We start from the raw sequence: 26,940 nt of genomic DNA, 5'->3' as shown, positions 1-26,940 counted from the left end.
TTTAATTTTATTTTTTTTTAAGTTTGGAAAAATCTTAATTTCTCCTTCATATCTAAAAGAGAGCTTAGCTGGATACATTATTCTAGGCTGATAGTTCCTTTCACATAATACTTTAAATATTTGATTCTATTGCTTTCTGGTTTGTAAGGTTTCTGCTGAGAAGTCCGAGGATAATCTAGTGGATTTTCCTTTTTCGAGTTACTGTTTTCTTCTCTCTGGCTGCCCTGAGAATTCTGTCTTTGTCATTGGTTTTTGATAATTTTAATACAATGTGTCTTGGTGAAGGCCTTTTTGGGTTGAGATCATTGGGTGTTCTGTTGACTTCTTGAATTCCAAGCTCCAACTCATTCTTTATATTTGGGAAATTCTCGTCAACTATTTGTCTGAAAATGCTTTCTATTTTCTGCTCCTTTTCCTCCCCTTCAGGAATTCCCATTATTCTTGTTTCCTCTCCTGATGGTATTGGCTAGTTCTTTTCTCTTTCATTCTTTTTCATTCTTCAATTTCTCTCTTCGTCCTTCTGATTTATTTCTACATTTCTGTCTTCGATACCACTGATCCTTTCCTCCATTTGGTCAACTCTATTTCTCAAGCTTGTTATTTCATTTTTCGACTCTTGCAATGTGTTCTTTATCTCCAGAAGGTCTATTTGGATCTTTTTGAGGGTTTCAATCTCCTGTTAAAGCTCATCTAGTTGTTTTCTTATTTTTCAATTCCTAAAATTGTTGATATTTGTTTTGGATCTCACTGAGTTTTTTCAGAAGTACCATCCTGAATTCTCTGTCATTTAAGTCGTATATTTCTATGTAACCTCATTTTCTGGAGATTTTTCTCTTTCTGAGATGCTTTGTCACCTTGGTTGTTCATGGTGTTTAATGGACTATTTCTCCCCCCTGGGCATTAATGAAAGTATGTTCTGCATTTTTTTTTTTTCTGGAAAGATTTATTATATAATGGTTCCTAGCCTGTTGCAAATAAGGTGTTTTTCTTTTGATTTCCAGTAGGTGGCTTCTAAGCCTCTTGGATCTCTGTTTTATATAAAGTGTTAATAATGTCCTTTTCTTCCTTATAGATGTTTAATCATGCTCGCAACCTCAGTCTCAGTCCATGTTAGTAACAGTTTCGGTAGTATTTGCTCAGATTCCCCTGGAGCTCTGTGACATTCAGTCTCAGAGGGTATGGGGGGAGAGGCCCTCTGGGTTGGGGTTTGGAGGCTGCAGCTGGTAAAAATCAACTGTTGTTTCTCTACCATCCCCTCTCTTCTGCCGTCCCTGTTGTTCTGTCTTCTGCCTTGATGATTAGGCACTGCCGCCAGCCATGTGGAGCTCACAACACTCTCAGGCAGGGCTGTTCAGGGAACTCACCGTTCCTTCTCCCCACCCCCTCCTCTTACAGGAAGCTCCAGCTGCCAGAGGCAGCTTCTTTGTTTCTCCCAGTCCACCGCCGGACACCCAGGGTTCTGACCTGTGGTAGCTCTAATGCACAGATCCCATGCTCAGATGTACTGGTGTTTATTTGGGCTGTTTTTTGTTGAGTTTTAGATTTTCTGCTTATTTTTGTTTCAAGAGGAGAGATCTGGGGACGTCTCTCACTCCGCCATGTTTCTTACCACAATCAAAACTTGTTTCTAAACTAAAAGATTTACTGGTAAACTAATGACCTTTGGTGTGATATAAAAAAGGAAAGCAGAACTCATCAACAGATTGTGAACAAGAATATACTTGCTTTGTTTTTTGAGGAAATTTCATAGTATTTTCAATACTGGCTGTACCAATTTGCAGTCTCACCAACAGTGTATGAGTGTTAATTTTTCCCAACGTTTATTTACTGCTCTTATGAACCTACTTTTCAAAATCTTTTTTTAATTATTCATTTATTTATTTATTTTATGGTGACATTGGTTAACAAAATCCAATTATGCCTCAGCTGTACATTTTAACAGTAAGGCATATATATATATTTACATTGTATGTTCACCTCCCATAGTTAGATTTCCTTCTGTCATCACAATTTTGACCTCCTTTACCCCGTCTACCACTCCCCTCCCCCTACCTGCTACCCTTTGGTAACCACTCATCTATAGTCCATGTCCATAAGTCTCTGTTTGTTTGTTCTGCTCATTTGCTGCTTTTAGGTTTATATCCCACATATAAGTGATATCATGTGATTTTCAACTTTTTCTCTCTGGCTTATTTCACTCAGCATGATTATCTCGAGATCTATTTATGTTGTCGCAAATGACAGTATTTTATCTTGGAAAATAAAATAAATAAATAAATAAAAAGACTATACTTGCTAAGCACAAACATTAGACAACCAAATAAAACATTTCAATATAACTTTATTCTTACTAAATGCCAATCTGTCTAGACTACTGGTTCTCAGAAGGTTGTTACTTTTTCCAAAACAAACACCCCTTGGTTCTTAAATTAAAACTGCAAAACCAGAAGCGGCAGTGTGGATTTAATTTCTATCACATTCATCGATGACACTAACCTCCAACAAGAGAAGTGAGTCATTTTCAGATTTGAATCAGTCAAACAAAAATCTCAAAATCATTCTTAAATACTGTGCTTCTCAATTAGAGAGCAATGTTTGAACCTTACCCATGGACTCTCTGCCATGATTGAAAGGAGTAATTGGTTACATAGCAATTGTTCCACTAGATATCTCAGTGGCAGGAATGACGAGTAATCCTGCAAAGGCTATTGCTTGAGCTTCTTTCCCCATTGAGACAATATTGAAACTGAGGTGTACTCCCAGTCTGATGTGTACTTCCACCAATGAATGAGAGACTTATGGCAGTTTCAGACTGAATAGCAGAGGTGGTAGCAGAGCCAAAAGCAAAAGGAGTGGATATTGTCACCTGATGTGATGGGGCACTGCTTGTTACTGCATTAGTAGGGTGCTAGTACCCAGACCAAAAGCCCCTGTACTCACTGTAGGCTGTATGAAAGGAGTGTTGCCAAAGTTTAACTATGGCGCATTTATTCAGAGTAGAAAAAGGAGAAAAATCGATATAATAATTCTTTGACACAAATGGCAGCTAGATAACATAGCTCCTGTCGAATTAAGTTTTAAATATGAACAGTTTACAAAATTTTGTTTTATAGGTTATTTTATCTTAGTACAGAACAAAAGATAACCGGATATTACAATTACAAGGTATTAAATAACTAACGGAATAGGGAAGAATTCAAGAAAGAATACTGCAGCTTTCATCAGGCTATCAGGTGCTACTGACAGAAATGGCTGGGTCCAAATAGATTTGCATAGAAAAGCATTAAAACAGTGCTCCCTTTGAAATTCTTAGATGCAGGAGGGAAGAATGTATATTTAAGGTCATTATAATGATCAATAGATAAAGATCTCTTTAAAGAGAGACACTTAATAAGCAAGCAGCCTAATTTCAAGATGATAAATATCCAAAACTCAGTGAGTACTCCTATTTGTTCCTCAAATCTGAGATGGCTTAAATTTATAAGACTATCTTGGGAATGAGTAGCATAATTCCAAACAGCTGACTTATAAGTGCCATATTATCACTTTATCCTTTCTGTACTCTAAATTGAAAGTTCGTCTTTGAGAGACAATTAGCTCTGTAGCCACTAAAAGAATCAAACAGTATTGCTCTTAACTCTAAGGAAACTCCAGTTTTGACTGGGGCGGGAACACGTGATGCAAGTGGTGTTCCAAAGCTGAATCCTGTAGTCTGTGCAGCTGGAACTGTTACTGAATGAGAACAGGCCAATAGAAGATGTACTTATAACTAGTTGGGATGGAATCCCAAAATTAACCCTCTTGTACCACGTGTTGAGGAAGTAAACCTGTAGCCAAGTGGTAGCTGTTGCCTTTGCACAGCCAAAAGTGAAACCACCTGTAGGGGTACCAGTTCCTCCAAAAGTGAACCCACTCATGACTCCAAACCCTAAATGGGGGTAAGAAGAATGGAAGGAAAAAACATTAGAGATCTCAAGGAGACCTTCAAGTCAAGATGGTGGATCAAGCCACACTGGAATCACCCTCTCGTACTCCAAACTCCTACAAATATCAGTTAAAAAGCACTTAACAAAAATTTTTTTTTTGAAAATACAAAACAGAGTTTTTGATGAAAGAAGGTAATTTTCAGGTGCCAGACAGGGTGGGAATTTATATCAATGAGCAGAAGCTGAAGCTGTTTAGTCCAAAGGGGTGACTCGAATGAGATATGTGCCTTAGCAGATGGCAATATGCTGGGTTGTGGGTACGATTTGAGGTCACAGGGTTAAGCCAGAGGTTTCTCAATCAGCAGAGACCTAGTGAAGCTTAAATCTTGGAAATATCTACAGGAGAATGGAAAAAACAATGGAAACATGCAGGAACCCCAAGCTGATATAGGAGATATGCATAGATAGCTCAAATTCAATTTACCTTTGTGGAGTCAAAACTTCAAGCTAAACTGTTAACGTAAAAACTGGTTAGGAGATGATGAAACCTTCAGGGCCCAGACAGGTTGCCCACGACACCACTCAACAGTGGCACATCCACTTCCTAGGTCACTTGTGTAAAAAAAACCCCAGAAGATTAACTCATAGGCAAGAATTACAAAACATATAAGGAAGTAGTCTATAGACAACTCCCCCGCTCCCCCCAAAAAAGAATTCTCATTTAAAGAGTTAAAGATAATAGAGCAATATGAATAGCACATTAAACTGCATGTTTAATATATTCAAAGAGCTCAAAAAGAAATAACATCCATAAAACAAGTAAGTGAATGTGAAAAAGAACCAAGCAGAAATCCAAGAAATGGATATCAGTATTAGAAATAAAAAGGCTTAAGAGATAGATTTAAATAGATTAGACACAACTGAAGAGAAAAAAAAAAAAAAAAACAAACCAGTAAATTGGGAGACAACAGAAGAAATCTGCCAGAACACAGGGCAGATAAAGTGATAGGAAAGAAGAGAGAACTTAAGAGATAAGAAGAAAACAAAAGAGAAGCTTCGATATATATCCAGAATAAATGTCTGAAGGAGAAAATAAAGTGGCAGAGATAATATTTAAAGACTTAATTAAGGAGTTATCTAGAACTAAAGAAAAAATATTCCTCAGATTAAAAAAGCCACCAAGTACAAGCAGGCAACACACACACATATCCTTTATATATAATATATCGAACCCTAGAATATTAAGTGTAGAGAAAAAATCTGAAAATTACTAGAGAGAAAAAAACAAAATTACCTAATAAGGAATAACAACCAGGATGACAGCAGGCTGTTCATTAGCAACAATAAATGTTAGACAGAATAATGTCTTTAAAATGTTAAGGGAAAATCATTGTGTATTTATAATTCTATCCCAATCAAGACTTATACAATGGGAGGTGACTAAAGATCAGTTTTTACATAATAGATTTGAAAGGCAAATCTAGAAATCAGTTTCAAAAAATATTTCATCTAAAAGCCCATTACTTTAATGCACCAGTAAGGGGGAAAAAAAAAAACCTGTCACAATTCTTTCTTATCATTTAATTTTTATATTTTTTGAAGGAGCTTTTTTCAATATAGACATAGATTTTAATCAAACATGCATACATTAATAAAAATATTCCAAATCCAATTTCAATTCAAATTTCTTGACATTTTCTTTGCCACCAAGAGCACTATTGATGTAGTATTTCTTAAAAGAACTCATAGAACTAAAAGCCATTTTAACCGTGCTTTCAAGCCAGTTTTACGAATGTGTAGACTAGCCTCCTTTTGTCTCCCACTTCAGCATAATCAATAACTTAATCTGATTAATCATCTCTTCCATCCCCTCCCCACAATCACTGGTTTCTAAGAATTAAAGGTGATCCCCTATTGTCTCAGGGAATTTCAACAAAGTTTTACACAAGTTTCGATTCCAGATACTATGATGTTACATGTGCAAGAACAACTATGATGTCACAACTGTCACCTGGCCAAAAGGGGCTGTAAGATATCATCAACTGTTAAGACTCATTTTGACTTTAGAGATATTAAAATATGAAAAACTGTACTACTTAAAATTGATGTAATAGAGTATCTTGAGTAGTGTTGGTGTCATGGATATAAGTTAACACCTTCTCAAGGATAACTGAAGGGCAACATTTATCTGAATGTGTTAGTTATGACATACTTGTTTTTAAGCCATATACACGTCTTAAAACTTGTAAAATGTAAGCTGAAATGGTGATTTCAAGTGTAATAACTCAGTCCTGGAAGGCATAGAAAGGGAAGCAGTCTGAGCAGAATATGAGTACTTGCTGCATTTAGTCTTATATTCCCAAGTGTACCCACTTTCCGGAGGTTATGATGTTATTACAAATTATTTTATAACTGTATATTATTATATGTTATATCATATATATATTATATAAGATATTTTATATGGTAATATTATAAATGTTGAAAGAAAAACTCATTGTTGTCAGACCATGGATTGATGCTATAATAGAAATGGACACTCAGATTTAGGTATTGTCATCAATATAAGTAGGCCAAAGGAAATTCTGGTAGCCATCAAAAGATGGAATTTTTTTCCTGTGCCTTTGCATTGTGGACTTCCTATCCTTTTAGAAGTAACTTAAGAATCTCCCTGTTAAAATGGCATGAACCTTTAAACTTTTTCTACCATAGAAATTTGAGAAATTAAAAAAATGCATTTTTGTCACTAAAAAATTGAAATTAAAGATGCTCTCTCTTCCATTTCATTTAAATCTTAAATTTTTTTTGTTGTTCTTGTTTAATTTCTTTCACTTTTTTATTAAGTTTATTGAGGTAACATTGGTTAATACAATTATATAATTTTCAGGTGTACATTAACATTCAACATCTGTATATTCTATTGTGTGTTTACCACCCAAAGTCCAGTTTCCTTCAACTACAATATATTTGATCCCCTTTACTCACTTCACCCTCGCCCTAAATCCTATATTTGACCCCCTTTACCCCATCTGCTTCCCCACTCCTTCCCCAATCCATTAGTAACTACTAGTCTATAGACCTCTGGTAACCACTAGTCTATATTCCATGTCCATGAGTCTCTGTCTGTTTGTCTTGCTCATTTGTTGCTTTTAGGTTTATATCCCACATATAAGTGATATCATGTGATTTTCAACTTTTTCTGTCTGGTTTATTTCGCTTAGCATGTAAATCTTAAATCTTTCATATCCTTATCCTTTTTTTAAAATTTTTAAATCTATTTTCCTTAACCATTTCTAACAAAAGTGTTTAAAAAGTCTTTCATTACAATCAGGGATTGTCAATTTCTCTTTATAATCCCATTGCTTTGGGCTTTATATATTCCAAGACTATGTTGTTAGGGGCATAAATTCATGGTTGATAGTCTCTTGGTAGATTTCCTTCCTTTCATCAGTGTGAAATGTCTGTTTATTACTAAAATCATATTTTGTCTGACATTAATGTTGCTTCACCATTTTCATTTTGGTTAGTATTTGCCTAGTATATTGTTTTCTATCCCTTTGTTTTTAACCTCTCCGAGTCATTTTAAGCATGGTTTTTGTAAATAGCAAAGTGGAAAATATTTACTCCAATCTAAGACTCACTTAATGAGTTTAATTTATTTACATTTATAGTGGCCTCTGATACAATAGGACTTATTTCTTCCATCTTATTGTACTTTTCATTTGTCATGTTGTATCTTTTATCCTCTTCTGCATATTTAGATTGATGGAATTTACTCTACCCCCTTTAGTTTTCCTTGAAAGTTACATGTTCTAATTATATTAATTCAAATGAGTTTCTCTTGAATTCTTTCTTTTAACATACAGACATGTTTTTCTAACAAAGCCTGAAATTAATCAGTATTCCTTACCCTCTTCAACAAACAGGGCCTAAGCATACTTTAACTTTCCTATATATATATATCACTGCTTTATTAAAAAATGGAAAACAAGCCTGTACTCCCTATATGTGGCTATGAGTAGGAATATCTGTCTCTGTCACTGTTGAGTTTCTATAGCCAAACTCTGTTTCTCTTCTAAGTGATCTCTCTTTACTCACACTGCCTAACTATGGGAGCTTAACATTGACAACACTACTGCTTTTTATGTTGGCCCCAGCTTACAGTTCTATCTTGGATGCCTTTGTGCAAACACACATGTTCAAAGAAAGAAATACTAAATGGTAAAAGGCTTTTGCAGAAAACACACTAGACCCAAAGAAATTATCAGAGCTCACTGAAAAGGCTCCTGGAAATGGACAGATAGATGTTCCCTGACTGGTAGCCCGATCTAAATGGAGCTTGCTGAATTAACTAAACAACTGGGTAGGAAGAAAAACAATATAATGAGTGCTACTGCCAATCAGACTGTGCTAGTCATTCAAATGCATTGGAGCCCCAGTTTCCTCACATCTGAAATGCTGAGAGATCAATTGAGTAACTAAAATATTTTTTCAATAAGTTTACAAAGGGCCCTTCGCATATACCACCTTAACTAATGTAATTTAATGTAAAATGCTATATGAAAGCTTTCTGAAATATAATGCTGGGGCTCTCCTTGCTGTCAGTGAGAGATCAACAAATCATGAATCACTCTCTTAGGTGGCCCAGAGAGTGAACATAAATTGGATTTCAAATTACAATTCAAAATAATTACTATATATCCACTTCATTTATCAACATGCAAATTATCTTATCTGTGTACTACCTATCATCATTTATTAATCCTAGGAGTGTTCTGGATAGTAGGAAATCTGACCTAGAATCAATAAATATCATTAGGTCACTTTAGGACATACCATTTTACCATTTAAGTTATTGAATCTCTCACATAATATAAAGGGGGAAAGATAAAAGATAGCACTTACCAAATCTGAAACCTCTTATTTACCTTCAACAAATCTAAAAGGTATTTTGATCTCCATCCTATAGTTGAAAAAACTGAGGCTGAGATGAGAATAACTTTCTCAAGGTCAGGCAACTAGTAGGTGAAGGAAATGGACACAATACTTCCATTTTAATACTTGCTTAAGCAGTACATTATTAGGAAGATGAATCTGTATCTCAAAAGGTAGTTCAAGCCAGGGTACCTATTATAAGCCATTTCGTCATAAATGTTTAGGGGCTTCTGTCTCGCAAAGTATAAATGATTTGGAGGGGATCACTCATGTTACTATTCCCCTATATTACTTTGAGAAATGACTGTCAAGTTGTGACTAGCATAGAAGCTCAGTCATATAATTTATTAAATTTTCCCCGCCTTTTTGGAAGCAAATAGACTATTCTTCCTTGAAGGCAACAATCTCCCTAGATTGCCTAGTTACTTAACAACCATCGAGTTCCACGAATTCACTTCACCTCCTCAAGAACATCATGACTAAATGATCTGGCCTGAAAATTCACATAATGTGATTAGTCATGTTATAAAACCATTCTGATAAATAGCAACTTCTGATAATATATATAGTTCTTTAACATAACATTAATTATCTAACTAAGGAAAAAGGCAGAGAAGCAAAGGAAAAATACAAATTCACCAAAGAAATCCCTTGTTCCACCAAGAAAGCCTTCCAGAAACAGTACTAAAGAAGAAAGTAAAAAAAAAAAAAAAAGCCTCAAAGTAAAATAGGGTCCTTATTTACACTGACAGTTACATATGCTAGCTGTGGAAATTGAAACTGAATTACTAATGTTTTATTCTAAATGTTTGAGTCTCCAGAGAGATGTGGACGGGAAGAGGTGAAATTAGCACAGCCATTTTAAAAGAAATAGTAAGGGATCAAACTTCTAATGTTGATTATTTTATTTTACACCGAAATAAAATATCGGGCTATTGAAAAGTGGTGCATTAATTTGAGTTCATATTAAACATCTTAAACAGTACAATTTACTGATTACCTTTCACATTAAGTGCTTTTCTCCCCCTTCATACTATAACATGTCAGAGCCTTAAGGTCAGAATCTTGTTTTGAAGGTTAGAACATTTTTTAAAATCTCAAAATTAAGACCAACTTTCTAAATATTAGAAGCATAACACTACAGAAGACTGTAAAGTGCCATGATACAGGTTTCATTCTCAGTAAATGGCTTTAGCAGTCACAAAATTGGAAAAGGAAAGACCAGGAGTGGGACCAAAGGGGAAGGTGGGTAGGACTCAAGAGAAAGAAACTCTCATAGATACAGAAAACAAACTGATGGTTGCCAGATGAGAGGAGTGTTGACTGAAAAGAATGAAGGGATTAAGAAGTACAAATTGGTAGTTATGAAATAGTCACGGTGATGTAATGTACAGCAAAAGGAATACAGTCAATAATATTATAATAATTATGTATGGTGCCAAGTGGGTACTAGCCTTATGGTGGAATCACTTTATAAGTTATATAAAGGTCAAACCACTATACTGTACACCTAAATCTAATATAATATTGAATATCAATTGTAATTAAAAATAAAATAAATTTAAACTTTTTTAAATTATAAAAACAGAAAATAACAAGTGTTGGTAAAGATATGGAGAAATAGGAATCCTCATGCACTGCTGATGGGAATATAAAATGGAAAGAAAAAAGAGGGAGAATCTTGGAGAAGCTGAGAAGGATCCAAGAGAGGGCAGAGTATAGTGTGTGAGCAAGGGGGACTCAAGAGATAGTGGGTGTGGAGGGCATAGAGACCCAAAGAGAAGGCATGGTTATGTGGAATGGTTGAAGAGGGACTCAAGAGGGCAGGAGATTAGAGAATAGGGTTATGGGGAGAGGAGAGAAGACATGAAAACATTAGAGAGAACTAGTCAATAAAACAAAGGAAGATGAGCAATCAAATAGAAAAGATAGCGTCAAAGGCAAACCCATCTTTAAAAGAATCCTCCCCCAAATATTGGAGAAGTAGAGCAAAGAAAGAAACAAACAATTGGAGAAATCCGAAGCACAGTATTCACAAAAAACGTTATATAAGCACACACTGCTTTTAAAACATTGCAAGATATTGGTATGGGCAATGTTTTTTTGGCGTATGACTCCAAATGCAAAAGCAATAAAATAAAAAAAATAATAAGTGAGACTACATCAAACTAAAAAGATTCTGCGAAGCAAAGGAAACTATCAACAAAATGAAAAGACAACCTACAAAGTGGTAGAAAATATCTGCAAACCATATATCCAATAGGAGGTTAATATCCAAAGTACACAAAGAACTCATATAACTCAATAGCAAAGAAACGATCTAATTTAAAAATGGACAGAGGACCTGAATAGACATAAAGAAGATATATGAAAGGCCAAGAGGTACACAAAAAGATGTCCAATATCATTAATCATCAGAGAAATGCAAATCAAAACCACAGTGTGATACCATCTTAGAATGGCTATTATCCAAAAGACAAGAAACAACAACTGTTGGCGAGGATGTAGAGAAAAGGGAACCCTTGTGCACCATAGGTAAGAATGCAAATAGGTAGAGCCACTATGTAAACATTATGGAGGTTCCTTTAAAAAATTAAAAATATAACTACCATATGATCCAGTAATCCCACTTCTGGGTATTTATCTATGAGAAACGAAATCACTAACCCAAAGAAATATCTATACTCCATATTTACTGCAGCATTATTCACAATTGCCAAGACATGGAAACAATCTAAGTGTCAATCAACAGAAGAAAGGATAAAGAAAATGTGGCACATATATATAGTGCAATATTATTCAGGCTTGAAAATGAAGGAAAATCTGTCATTTATAACAACATGGATGGATCTTGAGGACATTATGAAGTGAAATTAAGTCAGAGAAAGACAAATAACTGTATGTTCTCCTTTACATATGGAATCTAAAATAGCCTAATTCACAGATACAGAGTAGCATGGTGGCTGCCAGGGGCTGGATGAATAGAGAGATATTGGTCAAAGAGTACAAACATCTCTTTGGGGTGAGAATTAAATGAGATAAATTTAGTATAGTATCTGGCACATAATAAACCATTATTAAACAATAACTATTATTAATAATATATCATTAATAGCTGACTTTCTAATAATATAATTATATAATATTAAAATAATATAAGGTAAATAAGAAAAGTTTGGGAGAATCTAATGTACTATAGTTAACAATACTGTATTATATATTTGAAAGTTGCTAAGTGAGCAGACCTTAAATGTTCACACCACAAAAAAAAGATGTGATGAATAGGTTAACTAACTTTATTGTGGTAATCATTTCACAATGCGTACATGTATTAAATCATTGCAAAGTACACCTTAAACTTACACGATGTTATGTCAACCTATCTCAATAGAGCTGGAAAAAATTAAGTGGCAGAGTTATATGATGGAATGCTTCACACCAAATATATAGCTAACTTTATTACATTTATCAATAAGGATAAATCTCAAAAACAATATTGACTCAAAAAAGTTTCAGGAGAGTTAGTATGGTATACCATTTATGTAAATGTTAAAGAACATACAAAATGATATATTATAAACAATTTATGGCTATCTACATTCGAGTGTACTTAAAAACATAGATGGAAAAATATATAACAACTTTAGAAGAACAATTATCTCTGAGACGGGAAGGAAAAGAGATCGGGGAGGGGTAAAAAGAGGTAGCAATAATGTTTTAGTTCTTTAAAAAACAATGTCTAAAGAAAATATGGAAAAATGTTAACAATTTTTAAATCTTTGGTGTAAATGGATGATGGTATATTACAGTTCACTGTACTTTTCTGTTTGAAATATTCTATAATATTAAAAAGAGGGACTAGTTAAGTATATGATAGAAAATAAGATAATATGTGTGCTTTGAAAAGGGAGATGTGCTAATATAGGCCAATTATACCTTTTATTCTCCCAGTCAACTTAATTGGCTCCTTTATAATTTTTTTTTAAATTACAAATGAATACACACTCATAATCTTTGGAAAAGGTATTCATAAAGAAAGCTAATCAGCATGTGTGCTATTATGGCACTTGAATCTGCTATGATTCATATATTTTTAAAGGAAATCGTTTTGAAAATCTTTATCCTTATTAGTTAAAAAAATACATTCAACCTAACTCTCATATGTATAATGAATATCGTGGTTGATCACTGCTGCTCTAGCACATAGAAACCTGGATGGGCAAATCAATTTATCTGGGGATGGGGACAAAAACTCACAGTTCACGTCCACATCCATGGCCTTCCTGTTAGGATTCCTCTTGAGTGTCACAAAAGGTAAAAGTTATATAAATGGTTTTAAATAGCCAAGACTGAAGATAAATCCTGTTGGTGGTTTAGTTAGGCTAACTAAATTATGGCCATCTTACTCTATGAAATATGAGGCTGCTCTTAATGAAAAATATGAAGACCATCAGCAACAGGAAAATTCCTAGTATACTACTAAATTTTAAAAATTGTATAAACAAAAATTAAGATTATTTAAAAATATGGATACATATCGATAATATTGGAGGGGAAGAGAAATATCAGTTATATTTTGGTAGTAGAATTGAAGGAACTTGTTCATCTCTAATTTCTTTAAAGCTGGTTTAATAAATTATTTAAATAATGTTTTAAAACAGTTTATGTATTATAAAATAATTAACTAAACTATATCCCTTTTTCATAGCTATAACCCACAGAAACTTCTAGGTATATTTTTTCTTTTAGCTCTCTCAGGTTTCATTACCTAAAGCTAAACTAGTAGACAAAGGCCAGGAAATCTTTTGCCTCTAACTCTGGAATAGGCAGGCCAGGGAAGCTCTCTTCCTGCTTCAACTTCTGCCCCTAGATCTGACCAGTTTTTAGGCAGAATGGACAAGAATATTAGACTTTAAGCAAGTGAGTTCTATCTCTGGAATGCACTCACTGACAACATGACCCCAGGCAAGTCACTGAACCTCTCTAATCTTTCTGATCCTCAAGCCCTAAGTTTCTGTACTCATGAAATCTTCCAAGGAATTCAAGTGTTCCAAGATTTATCTCTGATCCAGGACCCATCCCCTACTTTCCTACCTCCTCAACCCTGGGGAATAGAGCACTTAGCATTGGATTCCATCTTACCAGGGGCATGCCAAATCTTAAAGAGGTAGTTATATCCTTAAAGATAAAAAGTATTTGTTTCCCAAGAAGAAAACTATTATTTATTGAATACTCATGCATCTGGCACTGTATCAAGCACTTCATATATGCTATATGAACCACCTTCTGGGGTCCCACCATGGACCCACAGAACCAGTTCCTGGAGTGAGCCAAGGAAATCTGAACTTGTAACAAATGTCCTAAGTGATTTCTAAACACACACAAGTTCGAAAATCAAAGGTCTAAGGCCAGCGTTTTTCATACTGTGAATGACAATTCATTAGTGAGCTGTGGTCTACATTTTAAAAATATATATATAATGGAAAGTATAAGAGTATACCGCATGTATTAAGTACCTGCTCTGCAAAAACAGTTATGTTATATATCTGTATGTGTGTACTGTGTCACAGTATTAAATTTATTTCTTACTGTGAGTCACAGCCAAAAGGTCTGAAAAGCATGAGCTAGGAATTATGGACTTAGAATACTGCAAAATGAGGCCAAATAGAAACAACAACAACAACAAAAACAATCAAGGAGACAGCATAGCATATATTACTTAAGCTCCACAAGTATCTAGAAAAATAAAATTTAAGACACTTAAACTCTGATAATCTAAATAATAAGGGGTATTAGGTAATTTGGCAAAAAACAAACAAACAAACAAACAAACAAACAAACAAAAACCAACAATAACTTAACTTTAGCCAGAAACTTAACTATTCTACCTCCATTTTTTGTTCACCGTGGTAATAACAAGTAGAAGAGACAAATTACTCAAGCCTCATTATCCCCTAAGCCAGATGGGATGAAAGTTAGAAAAATACATGATAGCAGAAAGAAGGAAAGCAGTTTGATTAATTTATAATCAAATTCCAAACCCTGGATAACCAACAGTAACCATCCATTAAAACTATTTTTCTCTCCTTGCTTACAACATTCAAATAATGAATGAGGGTCCCACTGTGGAACACAGCTAATCAGTTCCGACTACAGATATTTATTAAGCCCTCTCACATTCCCCCTTTGTTTTCCAAACCGCGGAATCCATGGGAAAGTAGGGTCACACTGTACCTCTAAGTGAAGACACTCAGATTGCCACGCAGTAGCAAGCCCGCGGCGCACCTGCATTTCTCCATTCTAAGGCGGGAAAAGCGGGCACCAGTCCCGCGATGTCCCCGGGAAAGAGAGCGACGCGTAGCTCCAGCCGGTGCCTAGTAGGACCCACGTGGCCAACGAAGGGCTGCGTGCTCCCCTTGTGGCTCCGGACCCAGACTTGCATACAGCAGCGGAAAAGAAGCGCGATCCCATCCTACACACACAAATGCTGAACCAGGACTGAACCACAACACAGGTCTCTGTCGCGGAGCGGGGAGGGGGCGTGGGGAGCGCGTGTTGGGGGACAGCAAAACCTCTCACCCGGGGCTACCAAGCATACCCTTCCGTCCCCGCTGCTCTGCAGTCGTCTGATCTGGAATTCACGTGCGGGAAAAGTGTAATGAAGAGCAAGCCTGCTAATGACCCGGACAAACGAAAACCCCGCAAACCTTACCTTGGTGGCTGCCGCCGCTGCCAATGGCTATCGGGGCCCCAAAGTAAATGGGTAGTGACCAGAAAGACAGCCTGGGACCTACTCGGGCCAGAAAGAAACGGCCTCCACTGTGGACAGGTTACCGCTGGAATGACGCTAACCAGACGGAGGCTTAAATAGTGTGGATCTGGTTAACTGGAAAGGTCAGACATTGACCCCTACTGGCACACGCTTGGATTGGTTGATTCTGGCGTTGTTTCAAAGGAGACTCTTCTATGATTGGCTAGGAAACTCAAGCGGGAACCCGAGGTGGTGGGTGGGAGGGGGGCAAACAATATTGTTACCAAGGCAACAGAGAGTCGCCCAGCTCTCCGCGGTCTACTTTCCAAGCCTAGCCGGCGACCTGAAAACTCACCCAGGTGAGGAACCCAAACCCTAGGAGGGGGAAAGACGAGATCCTCAGATCCCGTAGCTATCAGAGAAAGTAGGGAGAACTCTAGATACTTAAAACTCTGTGAAATACCCCCCAAAAGCCACAAGTTGCCCATGGAATAGACCCTAAATTCTCCTGCCCTAGACACTTTAACAAAACTCAGTCTATCGGGATGTGAATGAGAGATGCGGCAGTTTTACCATACAAGGGATGGATGCTGATAGAATGTCAGAAGGCCAAAATGAACAAGTGAAGGCTTCCCAATACCTTTCACTCCGATCTGACACACACTTATGGTTTAATACTAATTTGAGATTGAAAACTACGTTCTCTTATAGGTAGATCCGGATGCTCCAAGTTGGAGCAACTACTGTACCTTCTGTTTTACATGTATAGGCATAATTTATTCTAGACCAGCATGCCTTGGTTGGGATATATTTTTTAGGGGGGTATAATGCTGTTCAGACTGAAAAAAATTAGCCTGTGCCACTTGCTACGTGGACAATGTCCTGTGTGCGGGAACGTGAACGCTGTTGCCTGAGGGCTCCAACAGACCTTGATCAGATCCCTTGAGAAGTGAGAAGCAGTCAGACCACACTTAGTGGACTGGAGCATGGCGTACAGACTACTTGTACCTACCAAACCTGCTACTCACCAAGGGGCGATTGGGAGAGTAAGCATTATATGTCGTTGGACTGTACCTGTCATCAGGTGAGAAACTGTCAAAATAAAATTCGAGTGAGAGGAGAGAACTGAGTTTGACCAGACAGTTAGGGGACACTTCTAAGAGTTTCCTGTAGTGACAGGGATTCACAATAGAGAATATTTCCTAAAGAAATGAAGAAAACAGGCTTGTTGACTTGGAGAAAATTTTCAATGTGCTGAAGGAAAATTTGTTATCTCAACTCCTTTAGATAGAGTTAGAAATGAGAATGAGACAGAAACAGGAAAAAATTATTGACAAGTGTGTTCGGCTAAAATAAAGAATAATAGAGGATATGTTAAATTAAAAGACGCTCACTTCTTGACCTTTAGATTCATGAAAAATTCCAGGTACTTTCAAAAATCATTGTCTACTTAATATATTTTAAATTTGTAACAAAATCTATGTTAAGTATCAGTAGTTTTTTATGACTTGGTACTTCTGATGGCAGTGAAAGAGACCTTAAAAAAAAAAAGAAAGCATTCTTGATATTGCAAAAACAAAGTTAAAATAAATTATTTTTAATAGGCAGGGAATCACTGATGTTTATAATGGTCAAAAATGAAAAAAAAATTAGCCAGTATATTATAATTTAATTTAGAGAGGCAGAGATGATGTTTACTTTTGTGTTTTCAGAAGAACTTTAATATAGGTATTGCTAAATAAGGCATTGTGTAAATAAAATTGCAGAATAAATGCCAAATTTATTTAAGAGAGTAAATGGATTTTGAATACTTTGAAATCATTTAGCTATAAACAATATTATACAAAGGGATATGGGTTTACTATTAAACACATTCCTGAAGGATACAATTTGGTGATTCTTTATTATTCTGATTTTGATTACTATATATACTTGAGTTAATAAAACATTATTACTTTTTGAGTAGTCTAAAATTCAGTTTTCATTAATTTAACCTAGACTTCTCTGAATTTAGTTTAAATTTATTCTTGGCCTATTTAAGTGGCAATGCCAGATTCAAACATAAGCACTGTGGCTCTAGAATCTTTTTTTTTTTTTTTTATCACTACACTATATTGAAAAAGGAAGAATACATGCCAAGGTACAAAGGCAGATGAATATAGAGTATGTTTAATGAGCAATTCAGTTTTTAACAGAATGCAGATTACATGTAGGAAAATAATAGGAAAGGGCAGAAAATTAGGTTGGAGTTATATCCTAAAGGATCTTAATTACCAGGCTCAAGATGAACTTTATGTATATCAAATTTACAAATCATAGATAGTCCTAAAAATAAATAACACTGCATAGTTTATAAAAGGCATCTTGTTCTAATTTTTCCAATGTTATCTTTGTTAAATGAACTTTAATATACTTTAAATAAATTTTAGTAATTTATTCTTAATTCATTAGATTTCTAAAAAAGCTAGTAGAATCTTCATTTCTATTGGACTTAGAATATTTTTCCAAAAATTCACATTATTGTTTTTCCTTTTTGAATCTTTGGACTATTTAGTTATTTACAAAGTATTCGTGATTCTTTTGTTTCTCAAAATACAATATCAACAAACTTGTCATGATTTATTATTTTGTGTTTACAGATTATTACAAGAGTTGATTTGATAAAATTATTTTTGCTAAAGTGTCAATTTTATTATGATATTTCTACTCCAATTTCGCTAAGTATGCATCTATACCATTTTATGCCAGTGTAACTTGGAATTTGAAAAGTCCAATTCCTAATATGGTTCAGATATATAGAGTGTTACTATAAATTATTGTGAAAGATTTGTTTAACAAATACACTCAAACATATATATTCCAAGGGAGTGGAATCTCCTTCAAAGTGGTCACTTTGGGAGGCTAGCCACTTATTCTAATGCTGTTACTATCACTCAAATTACTTTTGAAAGTACTCTTTTAGAATCGCCTTGAGGCCTGTAGCATATTCTTTTGACTATCCTCAAAGTAGCACAGCTACATATTTTGAAAGTAGATGTGATATGGCTAGATATATCTAGAAATTTGCTTGGAGACAAATTTGATGTGTAATCATTATGGAATGATACCATAATGATACCTATTTTCTTGGTGATACATATGAAGGCAATTCCAAAATATTTTGACTGTTGATAGCATAATTTACATCAGTGTGTAACCTTCCAAGGTGACTTCTTTAAAATATAGCATTCATATGAATTTAATCATGCTTTATTCAGTATTCATTGACTGCCGACTGTATGACCACTCCAGTTAACTGAAGACGTTTAGCCTACAGGTATAGTTTCCTACTGCCCATGCTGCCCAGCCTCTCACCTAATGAGAACCAGGCCAGAACTCCTTCCCAGCTGGTGGGGATTTAGAATTAATCTGCTTTCCCTAAATCCAGTATCCAGTATACACCCTAAATCAGAGGCTTCCTTTATAACCTGTACTGTGGCTGCCCAAGTAATATGACAGAGCCTCTGATACAGTGCCTTGTTCATTTTCTCTTTTCCAGATGTGATATTGAGCCCTGCCCTATTCTGATCCTCCATCTAGTTGCCAATTCTCCTATAATCCTCAAGAAACATACCGTGCCTCCTATACCCCTACTTATGGATAAGGGCCTGACTTCACCCTAAATAGGCCTCCCTCTAATTACAACTATTCAACATTTCTCCTCTTTCTGTTCATGTCCCAAAACTCCCACTGCCATGTCCCTGGCAAGCAGATGAGAATGCATGAATAGCGGTTTTGATTGCTACCTCAAACACTACATTTGGGAATTCCAATTAGCCTTCTTCTGGGTTAGCTCTACTGATTCCAGTTTAATCCCTTCTCACCAGCCCACCACTGAGCTCTCACAAGCCTCATAATTAAGTATCTGTGGGTGCTGTCACTATGTGCCAGATGATAATGATATTTTTACATAGCTTTTCAAATTTAGCAAACTCTTTCACCTACATTGCATAATATGGCTATCACAACAATTTTATAAGGTAGGTAATGCTGAAATAATAAAACAATTTCTGCTATATTTGTTTTTTTTTAAAGTCTCACTGTTTGTGCAATCTCAACTCAAAATACTAATTATATAATTGTATCTGATATTTGGATCTATTTTCCTCTTTCATTGTCAAAGGTAGAAAATGTTTCAAACCTTTTGCTTTTAATGTTAAGTAAATATTTAATGTATTTAATGAACATACAATCAACTAGAACTTTAAAAATATAAACAGGAACCTCTTTTTTTTTAATTTAATATGTGTCAATTATTCATCTCCATAGCAGACTACAAGACCATACTGTGAAAGGAGATTGTTTTATCACCTCTTATTTCACCTTCCCAATTTAATGAATTTCTAATGTAATGACTTTATTATTAATTTATCTGACATCATTATGAGAAGTGATATTTGTGCCCAACAAAATTAAATTTTTAAAGTACCAATAATAGCTAACATATGTTAAATGCTTAATATGTGCCAGGCGCTGTTGCAAGATCTTTTACCTGTATTAAGCTACTTAATCCTTGTAACGACTCTATAAGGTAGCACTATTATTATTCCCATTTAATATATGAGGAAAATGAGGTATAGAAAGTTTAAATGATGTGCCAAAAGTCACAGAACTAGGAAGTAAATGATAGATACAAATGTAGGCAGTATGACTTCAGATCCCTTACTCTTAACCACTATGATATATTCTGCCTCTACGCTAGATGTACAGGACAATCTAACACTTGTTTCATATCTTTGACATCTCCTATAAGCATTAAAATCAGTTTTCTATTTAAAAAAGAAACTCAGAATAATAGTACAATGTAATAAAACAAGGTTTGTAAAACCTCATCTGCATGCAGATTGATTGTGTCAGGCGATTATACCAGTACAGATTTGAGAATCCCTTTGTATTCCTACTATAGGCACAATGGAAAATTTTTTTGTGAGTTATTTAGTAAAAGCACTAATGTTTCCTGTGAATTAAATTTATAAAATAATGTTTTAAAATATCAGCAGAAGTATAGAAAAGATTCCTATTATATTTACGCCTAAATCAATAACAATAGGCCTAATTCAGTAGTGTGTTTATTCAGGTTATTCATTCAAATCTGATGCTTCCAAGATTTTTAAAGATCCTGAATTCCTACTTCAAATATAACTGTAGAAATTATTTAAAAGACTGATGTTTAGTTGACAGGATTATAGGTAGTTGTAATTTTCTTATTTATACTTTCAATGTATTATTTCCTAAAATTTTCGTAATAGACATATTGTATTATTAAATCAGAAAAATATTTTATTTTGTGTGAATTTTCATTAAAGTCAATGAACTAACTCTTTAGAGTTCTCAAATGGCAATATACTGCTAACTGCCATTTTCAGTTGATTAAAAATTTAAATAAAGCAGAGGTACAGGCCTGCCTGAGGAAAAAGTGTAAAGTAAGTTCCTCGAGTCATACCTCCTAATAAACATTCTTTTCAGTTCACTAAATGGAATATACAGCCTAGACAGCATACATGAGACAGAAAAAAAGGTAGTCTACACAAGTATGTTTCCAAATAATGATATATATTCTATATGGCACTGAAATCCACTTTCTCTGGAGGTAGGGCTAAGAAACTGTGGTTTTAACTGACTTCCCAAGTGATTCTTAAGCACACTACAACCTGACAACCCCTATAGTAGGTGCTCAATAAATGCTTAGAAGTTTTAGTAAGGTAAGCTGAATACTTGAGTTCATTTGCTGCCCCAGGCCTGTGAGTCAGAAAAATACGTATATTTGAAGGAGTTTACAAGGATTTTCAAGGAAGAATAAGCAATAATGAATGGAGTGACCAAGAAAAAGAAGGGAGATGTGACAATAATAATAATAAACTTCATGTCTTAAAATAAAAAACTAAAATACTTCTTTCTCATTATCTTCTTCCTCAGAACATGGAATTGGAAAATATGGAATCTGAAAATACAGAAACTGAAAATATGGAAACTGAAAATATGGAATCTGAAAATATGGAAACTGAAACTATTTCTTCGATTTCAACTCTGCAAACCCTCTCTGAGCTACTTTATCCCAAGGAAGAGGATGATTTTGAGTCCGGACAGGTGGTTATATACTTACAGATGAATTAGTTCTGTTCACAATACACGGTAAAACTGTATTTGAACAACTTGTTCCAATCTTTCTGTGAGAGCAGGGCTATGGCATCTAATACATTCACAGGAGATTGCAGGGCTGATGAGAGTATAATCTTTAGTACATTTATAGCAAACATATTACATTTTTTTTCTAAACTACCTGAACGCTAAATAAGAAAATTGTTCTGTAACTATGGTAGCAATAGCCACATTTCAAAATATTTGTCATTTACATTTATGGCCAATGAATGCTTGACAACCATTGCAAAGAGTGATAGCCAGGATTTTTAAGCCTAAGCAATATTTCTATAAAACAATTTCAATAGACAGTATTAATTATGCCACCTAAATCCAGTCCCTTATTTTTTTTATTTGTCTGCACATGAAAGCAGAACAGAAAATATTTTGAGCCAAATAAGAGGACAAACTAGCTGCAGCCTACTCAAATTGGCTTCCAGGTACATGCACATATAGAGCTATGGAATGTAATTATGTAGTTGAATAGCATTTGAGGTCAGGACAGGTAATTTCAGGGAGGCTTGCAGCAACAAGATGGGCTTCATTTTGGGTAGCAGAGTTCCATGAGCTGAACTTTGGCCAATCCACAATCACTACCAGCATTCCCAATATAATCAAAATACTTCTGTGTAACTGCCTGATCTTTGTTCTCCTACTTCTTAGATATCAGTGGACCTTGGCTATCAGACTGCCTATATAAAGACAAATAAAATTTTATAGCCGAATATATCTATTTCTTAAACTTATTTTAATGAAGTTTTTTTTCATTATTATGACCCGTTTACCATGAGCAAATCATCTCCCATGAAAATACATATCAATTTGCTCCTCTCTGAATTCTTTTTTGCCATAGTATGAAAAAACAAGTATAATATGAACAGGCGGCAAATTTAGTAGCTCAGATTCAAACTGGGTTTAGCTTCCACTCTCCAGGAAAAACTTAGGTGGAACAGGGCAGAATCAAATAAGTCATGCAATGGAAAAATTTGTAGAAGAGGGGAACTGAGTCAGCTTGGAGCCAGGATCAGGAACCAAGAAGTTTGAGTCAGGGAAAAGTCTTAGTAGAGGTCAATCAAATAAAGAAAAATCAAGGTGTTAATAACAGCATTGGGGGTATACAACAAATGACTCAGGAGAAAAAGTTGGGCAGAATGCATCAATGCGGTTGGGAAGGCATGCTCATTTTTGCTACCTTAGCTGAAATAGAATGATACATCCTGGGAAAGTTGAGGTTATGTCAGATAGAAAAAGCATAACAAGTATTTGAGAAACAGTGATCTTGAACAAAGGGAAGTGAAACTTTTAATTGGAACAGATTCAGAGAGGATTTACCCTGGTTACACAGCCCATTCCTTTTGGTGTTTAAGTATGGATATGTTTATTTGCATCTAGAGGTGTTTCCAGGGTAAAGATGAGTGCTTATGAGAATAGAGAGACTAGGACAATTTTACCAAATTGTACAGTTTATAGAGTAAAATTACTAGAATAATTTATGATTCTGTATATATGGATTATAAGCAATTTTGAGATAATTGGTCATTCAGATACTGCAGTACAGATATCATTAGAGGATATAGAATTGGATTATCAGAATAGTGGGAGAATAATTAATGTTCCTAACAAACTATTAAATTTTCCAGGAGAGAAACGGCTTTTCATTTTTTAACATGTATTAATCCTGGGAACTGTGGAATGGTTACAAGAGTGATATGTTTTTGAAAATACACTCTCTGAAAACAGCATAACTGTTACATACACATTGGGTCATTTATACTTTCGCCACCATGAATTGCGATGAATCTGGGAGATTGGAAATAGAGTACATCTGTTGTATTTTTTAACTCATAAGGAGATATTAAAACCTGTGGGGAAATACAGTTCACCACTCTTCACAGACATTGTAATAAGGATATTCTAACTCTTACATATTGCAAAGTGGCATGAATTGCACTGATAAATTGCTCAGATAATTGGATATGGATTCATGGTAAAATCTGAAATGATATTCTTATAAAAAACAGTTGCCAGATGGATTTTAATGTTTTTATTATCTTGATCCATCTTTTCACTTGAAACTTTTATTTTTAATCATTTATTTTCATTAAGTTAATAAACTGAAACTCCTCCTATATTATGACATACTGACCCAATCATCACTGTACATGAATTGCATATCCATTTTTATCAGGAATGTTCAAGTTTTCATTTCTATGGATTTTAATTTTTCATGGAAGGAGTCATTTGACAAAACAAGAGGCCCTCATGTTCCAAGAAATGCTTTATCCTGGTTGACTATTAGTATCCTGGTGAATAATAATTTAAGAAAAGCACTACAAGTTTACATGGCCTTAGTGCTTAAAAAGAAAAAAAAATATAGAATATTGTCTTGAGATTTTCCCATAAAAATGCCTGTGACACCTTAACTGTGTACATAGACCTTTTGAAGCAACTTTTGGAAAGGAATAGTTACTGTCTCAGAAACTGTTGAGATGTTATAAATTAATTTCTAATCTATAGCTTTTGGAATAGTTTAGCATAAAAACACCCAGGTGAGCTTTCTCACCACCTTTCAAGGACAGTCACTATTCTTCTTGCCCAAACAGGACATTATAAGTTTCATACATGTCTTAAGTCTTGGGAGATTAGAGCTAGAGGTGCAATTTACCAGGATCCAAGGGGATAAGAATTTTTTAACTGCCGGCAATGGAGTAAATTAAAGTGCAGAGTCTGACATTAGCAAGAACAATTAGTAAATATTTTCTTTAAATGTCAAAGAACCCTGAGAGGGACCAATGAAGTGGTTGCCACTATACTGATGGTATAATATGTGTTATATTTAGTTGAAAAAGGAAAGCTGTTCTTGTACTGGTGCATCAGGGACTGTCGTATGGGGGTATGTATGCTTGCACAGAATATGACAAAATAAACTTGAACATGTATGAAGATTGTAGTGGTTCAGCATATATTTGACACTGTTAATTTAGGGCTGCTGTTTAAATCCACTAGTTCAGTGTCATGAAGTGGTGTGATGAGGCAGTGTTTCATACTCACAGTGGAAAGAAATAAAAGCTGTAATCCAGACTTTTCAATAAGCCATTTGATATCCAAATACTTAGACTCTACTTAGTGGTTTGTTTTTATTTCTATAAAACTTTTCCATACTTCTATCCCCCATCTAACAGTGACCAGACACTGCCAAAACCTAAAGGTGTCAATGCTCTTATATTAACACTTCGTTCTAACCTTCAAAGAGATGAATGTGGCACATTCTCCTGTCTCCAGGGATCCATAATTCACTGAGCTGGGACTAGGGATTTATTCTGATCAAAGATCAATTCTACCTTAGGGTCTATTGAACCAAATACCTTTTGAAAAGACAAGAAAAACACTTCAAAATAATACTGGACATCTGTCTCTTTGTTGTATAACAACAATGGGTAATTAAACTGGAAAGCTCTATAAAATTTTAGATGGAAAGCTTATTGAATTTAAAGTATTACTAGTCATATAAGTTAGACAAGTAGTAGTTATAGAATGTGAGACTGTTTATCTTCTCTACCAGTCAAATTGTTCATCTGCAATAGGAGCCATGGGTCCTGGGAATATTGGACCACCAAAAACAGAAGAGTTAACAGGTAAGTTATTTAATAAAATGTATAGGTCAAAATAATAAGTACCATCTTCAGGAGTGAAATTATAGGGAAAGTAATACTAACACTGGCACTTATTAAAGATGAACTCAAATAACAGTGGAAATGATGAACAGCCATTTACATATAAAGATGCTATTTTTACTCTATTCTTGGAAATACGATATTTTTCTACCAATGGAAATTAATTTGCTTTGAATTATTCACATGTTTTGGCATATTTCCTGAGATGGAAAACCACAACGTCATGTGTGGTCAAATAACTTATTATTTAGGGTCTAGTTACCAAGATGCTTAGCTTCTTCACTTTCTACTCTGCTATATTCTGGCAATTTCAAAGAATTCACTCATTAATTTATTCAATAAATATTTATCGAGAGCCTGTTATGTACCAGGCAATATGATAATCTCTGACGTTACAATGGAGATCAAAATAGAAAGGTCTCTGTCTCCATTGAGTTAATAGTCTTTTGGAGAACACAATAAAACAAAAAGCTACACAATTTTATCTTATATTGAAATACTTATAAATTAAAGCCCATGGCTTGATTTATATTGTCACAGGTCCAATAAACTAGAATAAATATTTTTTGGATGTTTTCCCAGCATGTTGGCCTAAACGTTTTCACGTAGCCAAACATTTTACGTCTTTAAAAACAGAAGGCTTTAATTCTGTTGGTCATGATCACAGTCACTAGAAGGTGGGCAAGGAAAGGAATTGAAGTCCTCTCATCATTTTAGCTAATTGTAAAAGATTTTATCTGGAGAAATATTTAAAATAATGGATAAAAATGAGGTCTGAGGTGATGATTTCAAAATTTCAGTTATTATTGCTCTGCATACTCAAGAGTCTATTTGCCTCATTCAAGTGATATTCGCTCCGTGGAAGACTAGCTCAAATTTGGATATATTTCTGTGTCGCCTGTATTTCTGATAATGTAGGTCTAATAATCTCTCAATTCTGAGAACAATGAGTCATATGTAAAGTGTTATAGATAAATTTGCAATTAAGCTTTACAAAGCTCATGCTAGATGGAAGCAGATAATTTCAAAAGGATTAGCAGAATTGAAAACTTGACCATTAGGTTCATTTTAGGGGGTGCTTAAAAAGACTCAAAATAAAGTTCTGCACCTAATGTGGGTCTCCATTTGCTGCTTCGATAGAACAAATAAAAGCTTGGTTTTGCATGCTTATTTACTTTTAAACATTTAAAGATAACATGTAGAAACCCAAGCACATGCTCAATTCTACATAAAGGACAAATGACAGAGATTTTCTGTCAACATGATGGAAATACTAGATTAAAAAATTATCATCTTAAATTTTCTTAACTTATGGTATATTTTTAAGAATTATGTCATGCTTGCATGGAAAATGTATCAAAGGGCTTTTATATAGTAAAACGCAATGCAAGATATATTTGATTTGTTCTTTATATATGATCTTATTTGTGTTTCTGGAAAATGTGCAATATTTTTACATATATATGTTATATATAAT

The 26,940-nt window shown here is 34.7% G+C and overlaps 2 protein-coding genes across 5 annotated transcripts in view; one reads left to right on the top strand and one right to left on the bottom strand.

Moving 5' to 3' along the window:
* Window positions 1–15,768, bottom strand: part of NUP62CL (nucleoporin 62 C-terminal like) — a 66,252-nt gene extending 50,484 nt beyond the window's left edge. Inside the window, exon 1 of one of the 3 annotated variants that reach the window (XM_015591646.2) lies at window positions 15,574–15,768. The gene's annotated coding sequence lies outside the window, so the exon portion shown is untranslated. Of the gene's footprint in view, window positions 1–15,095; window positions 15,230–15,573 lie in introns of those variants that run through there. The other 2 variants (XM_015591644.2, XM_015591645.2) reach the window with 2 other exon arrangements.
* PIH1D3 (PIH1 domain containing 3) overlaps window positions 15,277–26,940 on the top strand; it is a 35,300-nt gene continuing 23,636 nt past the window's right edge. Inside the window, exons 1-3 of one of the 2 annotated variants that reach the window (XM_006914790.3) lie at window positions 15,277–15,375; window positions 21,568–21,738; window positions 25,352–25,424. In XM_006914790.3, the coding sequence (XP_006914852.1) occupies window positions 21,571–21,738; window positions 25,352–25,424 (241 nt within the window). In that variant the 5' untranslated portion in view covers window positions 15,277–15,375; window positions 21,568–21,570. Of the gene's footprint in view, window positions 15,376–15,884; window positions 15,972–21,567; window positions 21,739–25,351; window positions 25,425–26,940 lie in introns of those variants that run through there. The other variant, XM_015591647.2, reaches the window with a different exon arrangement.

The sequence above is a fragment of the Pteropus alecto genome, unplaced genomic scaffold (assembly GCF_000325575.1).
Source record: "Pteropus alecto unplaced genomic scaffold, ASM32557v1 scaffold246, whole genome shotgun sequence".
In the NCBI taxonomy this organism is placed as follows: domain Eukaryota; kingdom Metazoa; phylum Chordata; class Mammalia; order Chiroptera; family Pteropodidae; genus Pteropus; species Pteropus alecto.
Note: the sequence above shows the minus strand (reverse complement) of the source record. Positions and strands in the feature narration are given on the sequence as shown.